Here is a 10,143-nt window from a genome sequence, read left to right as displayed (position 1 = left end):
TCTCTTTATGCGTTTCCCATTCGGACAAAAAACAGACCTGAAAGCCTGAGGCACCAAGGCTGGTAGGAAAACGGAAATCCTGCTCTGACCATCCAAGTGGGCAGAGAGCAGCTCCCCAGCTCTGGGAAGGCACTGGCAGACCCAGAGAAGGTTTGAGGCAGGAAGGGGCAGGCAGCGATTTCTGGCTCTGTAGAAAGCCTTCAGGTGACTCAAACAATGTTTGGGTTCACCTTTGTACAAATATGACTCCTGGCCAGTTCTGCCAGGTTTGTCTAAACACCCCCTGGCTTTGGGATGCCTCAGGCAGGACCCAGCTCCAAACCCCATGGGCAGAGCAGCAGAGGCTTTCAGCAAGCTGAGGGAGTCCACCCCATCACCTCATCGCTTCCCCTACCCATGTGTCCCTCCCCAGGCTTCCTAACTTTCTATTTATATCCTTGTCCAAACGAGCCCCCTCCCTCCATTCACCCCCAAGCTTTAACCTCTTCCTTGCCAAACAGTGTTTGAGTTTACATGAGAAAGTTGTTTATGTTATACAGCTTTGTAGCAGTTCCCTCCTATACCACCTCCCTTCCTTCCCCAATAAAAAGCCCTACGATGCACTTGGCAAAGCCCATAAACAAAGGAGGGTGTTGAAGACCCAACCACTTCTTGGTGAGCCCAGCGGGGAATGAATGTCTCTCTTGAAGGATGTTAAAGCCTGAGCTTGTAAGAGAAAACTAGTGTCCACTGTGCATAAGGAGCTGCCAACTTGCAGCTACCTAGCATAACATACAGATGTCCATGCAGCAGGCCACAAGGCATCCTTGGATGTTGGGGATTAACCTCATGTGTTTTCCTCATTGTCAGGATGGCTTGATAGTGGTAAACTGATGTGTTTGTTAAGCTCCAAATACTTGAAGTTGTGACAAATGAGCAAGGAAAGGAGAGCACAAAAAGACAGTGGTGTTTTGAACTCACCTAGATTGATGAACAGAAGCAGAAGGCAATGAAAATCCATTAGCCTGACTGTTCCCTGCAGAGGAAAAACAGGCACACAAAATCCAATTCATTATTCTCTTTCTTATTTAATACTAAAGTAAGTCATTGAACTTTACTACTTGATCTATCCATCTTCTTTAGTAGTAGGACTGCAGGAAATCTTTCTCTTCTCAAAGAGGGTTTCAAGTTTCTCACTGATATAATGTAAAAAATACTTGGAGTGTATGAGTAAAAAATAACTGCATTTCAAAGGCAGCTTGAGCCATGCAGATAATGATAATTTTTCTCTTCTCAAGAGCAGAACTGAAAAGTGGAGGTCCCTGGGAGCTAGAGCACCATTGTTCTTCTTCCAGGCCGTTATCTGGAGACAGGGTCTGTGATAGACTCCAATGAGGCCACCAAAGGGATTATCTCCTTACAGTGCTAATGGCAGGCACTTGACAACAGCAATCATTTAATTTATGAGGTGCTTCATAATGTAAAGGCAAAGAATTCCATACCGTGCAAGAGCCCAAGCACATCCAGTACAATTAAAGAGTATCTGATCAAAGCCCAGCCTGTTCTACACCACCACTTTCTTAATTATGGCTGTGTAGGAATGTTCCACCTTCCTAAAAGGCACCTTCGCAGATTTTGTACAGTGATGGCAGCGTTATATAATGAGAAATATATTAATGGAAACTATTCAGCACTGAAATCATTCCAGCCTTTTTATCACCACATTCCTTGCTCCCACATGAGTGAAGTGCGCAGGAATAAAAGCAGTTAAACATCATCCACCAGAAGACGCACTATGGGCATTACTCACAAGTCACTAACAGCTCACTGGTGCCCGACAGACAGTGTCAGGATCTGCACAAAGACACTGGGCAAACAGAGCCGGGGGATTATTTTTCCACTGCCCGTGGCTCGTTGCCATGTCACCCTCTTGCAGCCGGGGACAACTTAGTGCCGTCACCTAGTACCTGAGCTGCTCTTTCAGCTCCCTTGGTCCTGATCCCTGTCAAAAGTTGAAGAGTCTCTTCCATACTCTTCACTGTGGTCTAGCTACACATTATCTGGCAGATAATCAGACTTAAATAATATTCTTCTTCTATTGCATGAGCATTTGTACAAAACTGAATTTATTTTCACTTTTCACATGCAGTGAATATAATATTCTCTAAGCATGTGAATATAATCACATGCTTCTGAATAGAATATTCAGTGTCTTCCCTGAAGGGAGGGAAGGTTTGGGTACTGAGTCCTGCTTTTCCAACACAAATGAGGCAAAATGAATAGGCCAGAAGGTGCTGGCCTGCTTCTCAGCTTCTGCAGTGTCACTGCTGGACACAAGGTTTGTGGTCCCAGTGATTGATCCAAATCGGGGCCAGTACTAAAACAGACAATCTCAGTCCATCATCCCACATGTTCCCATGCCCCTCATGCCCTCACTTGTGCTTGTGCAACCTGTGTGGGTCAGCAGAAACAAACCTTTTCTTAAAGGGCTTGTTTTCAGCCAGAGGAGCCTGTTGCCCACCCGGCTGCACAGGCAGCAGAGCCAGTCGGGGCAGCAGGACGTGCCGAGGAGGGCTGAGGGCTGGTGAGGGTGCAGGCACCAGCCCTGGCTGGGATAGACTGATGCTGAAAACCACAGACGTGCCATCCCCTTATTGCCAGCCAGCTGGTAACCACCTGGCAGGGAAACAGGAAAAAAAGCTCTCCTGTGAATGCTCTCAAGGTGGTTTAGAGCACTGTCAGGATACCTGTTGCTACTGGCAATTGCTGCAGCAGCAGCTGCCCCGTGCCGAATGTTACATAAAAGCTCCCAACAAGCCCGGGTATTTGGCAGAAGATCTATGAGCAGACCGGATGCTCCTGTGTCAGATCCAGATTTCAGGTGCAGCCTGGACACACTGGTGTGGCTGTCCTGGTCTGGTGACGGGAACTGCCAGGGTCCCAGCGATGCTTCAGCCAGCGGGAGGTGAGCATCGGGTTCCCCCACCGCCCCTCCTGCCCCCCTCGCCTCTGCCGCGCTTTGTGTCCTAAGCGAGCTAATCGAGGTTGTACTTGACGGCTCCCAAGCGAGTATTTAGGGAGAAAACAGCAAACAAAACATCCCTGGCTGAAGGCGGGCTCCCCGAGCGGTGAAACAATGGGAGCTTTGTGGGATGTCTCCCATTTACCTGCTCCAGTCCAAGCGGAGCTGCTGCTCCCTCCGCATTGCAAAGCTGGGGCGGAGAGCCCCGAGCGGGACACAAGCTGGAACCCACCTCTGTGTCACAGGACACGCCGGGAGTCCCCTCTGATGCTCGGGCAGGTGTGAGGGGGGCACGTTATGCACCCGAATGGGAGCAGCGGGAGGGGAGGTTGGCGGGGGGAACCATGAGCTGCCCCAAGGGGTGGCATCATCATTCATCACTCTGGCTTTTGCAGGGGGGTGGTGGCATCTCTAAGTCTTGCTGGACCAGTCAGTGAGAGGTTCTTCATCTCTAAGTGGAAACTTTTACCCAGAATGTTGTTCTTCCTTCCCCAGCAAGTAAATCCTGCCCGTGGCTTGTCTCAATTCCTTCTTCTTCACAAGCACTATTTAAGCTTTGGCCACAGAGCACCATTTAAGTTTTACCACATGGCAAATCTTTTGTCATGAGCTGTTGTGTTGTCCCTGTATTTTTTCCTTACAGTAGGGTATTCTGCAGTCCCACTGTGTGGGAGGGCAACTGACAGCCTCTGAGGGGATGCAGCACTCACCAGGCCCTGCAAAATAACTTGTTGGTAGCTGAAATATTTATACACTCAACAGCTGCTGAGATTTTCAGCTCTTTAGTGGCTCTGATTGCCACTTCGGTGTACACACTTAAATCTGCCCTTCAAAGCAGTGTGCCAATGAGCTTCAGACCAACTGGCAAAATAATTTGGTGGGAAGAAGTATAAATATCATGGCTTTGAGAGAGATACTGGGCCAGGCATGTAAAGGTACATCTCTGCCTAGAAATGCAAAACAGTGGCTCATGGCTGGAGCACTGAACTATTAGAAAATCCTCATTTAATCTCATTAAGGGCAACAGGATTTGGTGCATTGCCCAGGATAAGAAGGGAAAGGCACACCATTAGATATGAGATGCACTGCTAACTATGGCAATGGCAAAAATCTGGGTAAGCTTCTGTTTTCTCCTTCAGGTAGTGGACCTGGAGGTCAGGATTCATTTCCTATTTGTCTGGTACTTTCACAGTTTGGTGCAGCTGGTATTAATAACTCTGAGCATCTATCCTGGAAGGAACAGGTACGACCAAACCCAGACACTGCCTGGCATTCACACTCTCTACATACGGGTGCAGACTGCTGCTTGGGCACAGAATCTTGTGTTCCTACGTGCTGAGGCTGAGCAGGAAAACACCACCACAACCAGGGAGCTGAGCATGAGAGAAGATAAAATGGCAGTTTGCGAAGGGAACCTGTGTATCAAGCTGCCAGTTCTCGTGAACCAGGAAGCCAATCCCCACTTTACATAACAAACCCAAACACTCTTCCCTTCCCAGCAGCAGCCCCGGCTCCGTGGCTGGTGTTTGCAGGACGGAACGATGAGTCAGGGGAGCGGTGTGGCCAGCAACTTGCACCGGCACGCCCAGCCCAGGCAGCCTGGGCACACCCTGCATCCCCCGCCCCTGCATGTGGATGCCATGGGGCATCTCCTGTTTGGCACCAGGCAAGTGGACCACAGCTCTGGGCTGGGGGAAGCCTCCAAATCCAATGAAGCTCCGCATAGTTGGAGCTTCTGGGAGGGGAGGGGGAAGAAAAGAAGCTGCTCAGGTGTGCTTTCATCTGCTGCTGTTATAAAAAAAATCAAAAAACTTAAGAAGAACTTTTAGGGATGTTTGGGGCATGCTTCAGCTGCACAGTCCCTTGGCAGCACAGCCCTGTATGGCAAGTGTCCTTGCCATACCTTTCACACTTCTAGGCCTGTGTCTCTATAGTGCATCTGCCTGGTGCATCCCTATCCAAACCAATTAGACGTTACCAGTAACAGGCAACACCTATGGAATCGCGAAAGAAGCCCCAGTTTTTGCTGTTCACAATGACAATCCCAGGTTTGCTCATCAGCATCACCTTTTTATGCTTCTCCCATCTCGGTCACCTTTCTAAACACAGTTTGACAGCCTGAAGTTACTGAATTGCACAAATAAATCACCTGCTGTTACCCCGGCTGCTCCTCGTGGATGGGCAGGCACACAAGCATCTCTAATAAAAAAAGGCACATAGATTTGCTCTGCGAGACAATTACCACAAATATTGTCGATCTTACATTATATGTGATTGTTTATATAAAGAGAAAGACTCCTTACTTCCTCCTGGAGCCGTTGGGAATTTGGCAGGCTCTGAAAGCAAGTCAGCGGTGTATAGGATAATGCTCCTGGGGTCCAGTGTGCTTAGTGCCATTGCAGGAGATCACATTAGTACTTTTGACATGATCAAACAGAAAGTTCCAGCTGAACAATGAGTTTTTAGGAGGAAAAGTGAAATGCTAAGAAGGTGCGTACGTCTCTGTGAATTTACTTCACTTCACCCGTTGATGTGGCGGCAACAGGACTATTTTTAGGTATAATCCTTCAAACGGAACATGACTTCTCCTTTCTGATTAGTACAAAGCTGGCTGCTAGTCAAAGGATAATTACTTCCCAACACATCACCTAACACACACCAGCAAACAAAACACTTATTATTTGAGCTATCCAGCGTTAACTGTTGTTTAGCAGTTAACATTTTCTTGACAGCTTCAAACAGGACCAATTGCTCCAGCTTCATTAGCAGAGGTCATGTACTGCTGGTAACAATACCTTTCTGGAGATAGGCTCTCCTATAAGATTAGATTATCAGGTCAAATTCTGCTCCCAGTGGCAATGATGCCTGACCGCATTTGGCCTCCAGAAAGTCCACTCTTTCAGTTCATGGCTGCACAATTTCCAGCCCTGCAGCTGATATATTACATAAAGGAAGTAAGTGCACTACAGCTGATGGGAAATTACAATAAATTAGGAAAGTGAGCAGCACAAGGAAGGTTTGCAAAATAGCCACTTAAAGGTTATTAATAAAACTTTGGCTGATAAAGAGGGGGAAAAAAAAAAAACAACAACAAAGAAAAAAGAAAAAAAAAGGTGATAAAGAAGTTGTCCTTATACTTGAAAACACGTCCATACCCCAAAGAGAAAGCAGCATTGGCAGAAGAACTAATCACAAACACCTGGCTAACGCTGTCAAGTGCTGCGTGTCCCACAGGCACAGCACAGATCACAATTTTAAGCCACATTTTTTGCACATACTTTCCTTTGCTCATCAGTGCCTGCTTGGAGCTACAGTCAGGTGATGCCAAGGGTTGTGGTCTCAAAGTGCAGTGAATTTGCAAGACTGCTTTTGTGCAGCTCTCACCAGCCGGGAGATCCCTCAGTAGCCTGCTGTCTGTCTGAAATACCCGTAACTTTGCTGAGCACGTGGAAAACTGAAGCCAGGCTTTCCACCTGAGATATTCCCATTTAAGCACGTGGAGATATGCAGCCTTCTTTTCAGAAGTGCTGAGCAAACACCACTCAGAGCGTGGCCGGCGCCTTTGAGAATCAGGTGTCCACAATGTGGAAGTCTCAGGCACCCTCGCCAGATAATTTTGGTCCTGGCAGACACAGGATTATTTTCTCCCTGTGGATTTCTGTTTTACCTGTGTCTCCCTTCCCTGCAAGCCTGAGACTCTCCTGTTACTCTCCTGCCCACGTACGTGTGCAGCCGCATGCCTACCACCTATACTTTCTTCTCCAACTGCTAATCCACGTCTGGTTTTCGTCAGAAAAAAATATCCACCGTGAGTGTTTGACTCATTGCCTCCAGAGTGTTTCAGCTGCCCCGTAACACTTTTCAGAGTATCCTTCTTCTCTGTGGAGAACAGCCTGTTCCGAGAATGATCCCTGGCAGCCCGCGCCAGCAGCCTCCCCTTCCTCACACACGTGTGTGCCATATGTCCTGCTCTGTCCACACCGATCCTGGGCCACTTTTTTACATCATGTAAGGCAGACCAGCATCTGCCATCCATGCTGCCAGGTGGATTATCTTAGCTGTCTACAAATGGACTCCATATGCCAGGCTCCAGACTCTTCCAGCAGGTCCTCAACTGGCCAAAACTCAATGGCAGATAAATCCTGACCACTTTGCTTACACTGCTGAGCCTCCTGAGGCAAATGGGCAAAAACTCTTCCTACCTTTCACCTTGGCAATGCTGTTACAATCATCCAGGGGAAGCATGACCAAGCACAGTTATTCAGCAGGTTTTTTTTTCAGCAGGAGAAATTGAGCAAGTTCTGGACATAAATTTCCCACCCAAGTCAAACCCTGTAGAGGTAAAACTTTCACCACTTTTAAAACTTTAAGGACATGAGCGTTCAGACAGTTAAAATTAAGTATGTGAGCTGAGTGATGAGACTAAAAGCCAAGTCCACTAGAGTGTCCTACCCCAGACAGTGGGCACCCTGCTTCCCTAGAATCCAGCATCCAAGAGGGGGCTTGACAGCCACTTCAGCTCCCAGCTGGGCACTGGGGCCAGATCCTGCCCTGCTCTACCCAGCAGACAGGGACCACGTCCTGCCCAGGTTCATTGTGAGCCCCAACACACAAGAGGAGGGCAGTGCTGCCTCCCCATCCTGTCCTGACCCCGAAGCACAGCAAACACCTTGCTGCAGTTGCCAGCACCAGACATCACCCATGCACCCTTTTGGTCCTGCTGTCTATACTGGAATTACAGACAAAATCAGATTAAAAATAATAATAATAATAATTGTAAAAAAATATAAAAAATTAAGTCATTTGGTGACAGGTACTTCACTTAGCACCTGCTCTGAAATCACCCCAGCATTTGAAGGAGCCCATTTCACTGTTGTCAAGGGACACACTATTAACTGCAGCTCACATCGAACCCCAGTAACAGCAACAGAAAAGTATTACTTAGTTATTTGGTCCTTTTATTTTGTCCTTGCATAAAAAGCGTAACTTTCTTTTCTTTTCTTTTCTTTTTTTCCCCTGAAAATACAGCATTAGAATTTGCAAAGGACAAATTCCTTAATTTTGAAAACAAATAAAATAAACAAATGGTTTCCAAAACAAACTGTTGGCCACCATTCTTTCTGATCTTTCTGGGAGCTGATTTCTAATTTAACTATACTTCTGAGTTTAATAAAGCTAAAAATGACTTCACTTGTATTCTGCACTGCCTTTTTGTTGCCCTGTCTGCCATGTATTCATTGCAGTAATGAAAAACTTTATGAAACCACAAGGATACAGCATACCTTCATAAAGCAATAAAGCAAGATCTTTTGGACCCAGGATGCAAATCTGCAGCCTTTCTGCTCATGGCACCTTGTTCCTTGGATCAGTCCACAATATAACACTCAGTTCTCACACTCTGGCCCCCAAGGAGTGTGTGACTGTCAGCAGCACACTGAAGCCACACTGCACGTGACCATCAGCTTTATGATCTACAAACCAGATGGTTTTACTTCACCCAGTGACACAGAAGATGTTTCAGCAGTGTTTAAGTCTGCCCCAGAGTCCCATCCTGCTCCAGTTATGCCCGAGATGTTTCCTTGAAGGTTAACTCCTTTTTTATAGGAAAAGAGAACCAAAGTCTGGACTCCTGCAATTGGCTCCCTGGCTGACATCTCCCCATACAGGGCATGAACCCCCTCCTGCTGCTTTTCAGGCAGGGGCCTCCCCTGACCTCCATGCTCAGCACCCCCCCCCACAGCTTGCTTAGGCAGGATCAGTCCCACTGTCAGCACCAGGAGGACTGACTTGTAGAGTGGCATGTACCCCATATGGAGACTTCCTTCTACTCAAGACCATTTTTAGCTTTCAAATTCAACAACCTCGGTAATCTTAAATATTCTGGCCTCCTGACTCCCAGCTGTGTATTCCTAAAAAAATGTACATATATATATATATATATATATATATTCCAGAGAGGAATGGTTACAGAAAACAAGTATATTAATTATCAGAGTGGAAACACCTTGTCTTCAGCCATTAATTGTAAGGGAAGTCAGCAGACCTCAATGAAGGAGGAACACAACCTTACTGGGTTTCAAACACACTTTTTACAATACTGTGTCAGGAAAAGCCATTAGATTAGAGTTAGTTGTAATGGCAATCTGAACCATCTTCAGAAAAAACAAATGCTGTTCTTCCCATTACAAGCAGGTATTGTTTCAAAACCTATAGAGACACGCTTGTTTGTGCTGCAATGGTATTTATTGCACATAGACCAATTACTTACACAGTAGTAAATTGCACCAGAGTATAAATACGTTATAAAACACACAGAGAGGAAAATGGAAACGACACACAAGTGCTAAAGTAACATCAGATTCACGTGGGCACTTGGAAATAAAAATAATAGAACTCCCTTAAGATATTTTAATTTATAATATGGATATATTTACAGTACCTTCATAAAATAATATTAAAAATTCACTCTCTCAATAAAACTATAACAGATCAGACAAAACCAAAAATCAGTTTCAGGGTCAGTGTTACTCAAACTTCCATTTCATTTTTGATTGGCAAGGGTGTACGTTTGTGCAAGTAACATCTTCAAATAACTTTACAACTCTTAACACTGTGCAAAAAAAACCCAAAAAACAGCTTTGTCGCCATTTTTCAAAAAAATGTGCAGCAAATTTTTGTTGTTGCCAGGATTTCTCCCCCCTCCCCCCCCTACCCCCCGTTCATCTGTAGTTACAATGAACAATCTGCAGAAGGCTCCTCGCCCCCCACCCCCCCTCCTACCTTTTTCATAAAACACTATCAGCGGTACGTAAATATGCTGTTTAATATAAACATGGTCCGTTTATTCCCCTGTACAATATGCACAGTTTGAGGTAGAAGTTTCCCAAGCCTGACTGCTATTGTCTGGCCGAAGGAGATAAGCACAGTAACTCACTGCTCGCTGATGCGGAGGGGAAAAAGCACAAGAGCGTGGCTGTGCGTGTGTGTGTGCGGGGGGGGGTTTAACCCCCTTTCAAAATACCCCTGTGCTCCTCATTCCTCACTGCTTTTCTCCACCGCTACTCTGCGGCACAGGGCAGCGCAGCTTAAACCTCCCCCCGCCCGCGGGTCCCTGCACCCCCCGCCTGCTACACCTGCAGCCC

At 46.6% G+C, this 10,143-nt stretch overlaps 1 protein-coding gene across 1 annotated transcript in view; it reads right to left on the bottom strand.

Moving 5' to 3' along the window:
• Positions 1 to 9,525: 9,525 nt before the first annotated feature.
• The window catches only part of ADRB1 (adrenoceptor beta 1), a 2,842-nt gene continuing 2,224 nt past the window's right edge, over positions 9,526 to 10,143 (bottom strand). The window contains 3 exon segments of the mRNA XM_010007939.1: positions 9,526 to 9,630; positions 9,633 to 9,659; positions 9,662 to 9,685. Coding sequence (XP_010006241.1) covers positions 9,526 to 9,630; positions 9,633 to 9,659; positions 9,662 to 9,685 — 156 coding nt within the window.

This window comes from Chaetura pelagica, unplaced genomic scaffold, assembly GCF_000747805.2.
Source record: "Chaetura pelagica isolate M959 unplaced genomic scaffold, ChaPel_1.0 scaffold531, whole genome shotgun sequence".
NCBI classification, from domain to species: Eukaryota; Metazoa; Chordata; class Aves; order Apodiformes; family Apodidae; genus Chaetura; species Chaetura pelagica.
This window is presented reverse-complemented; position numbering and strand designations above follow the sequence as displayed.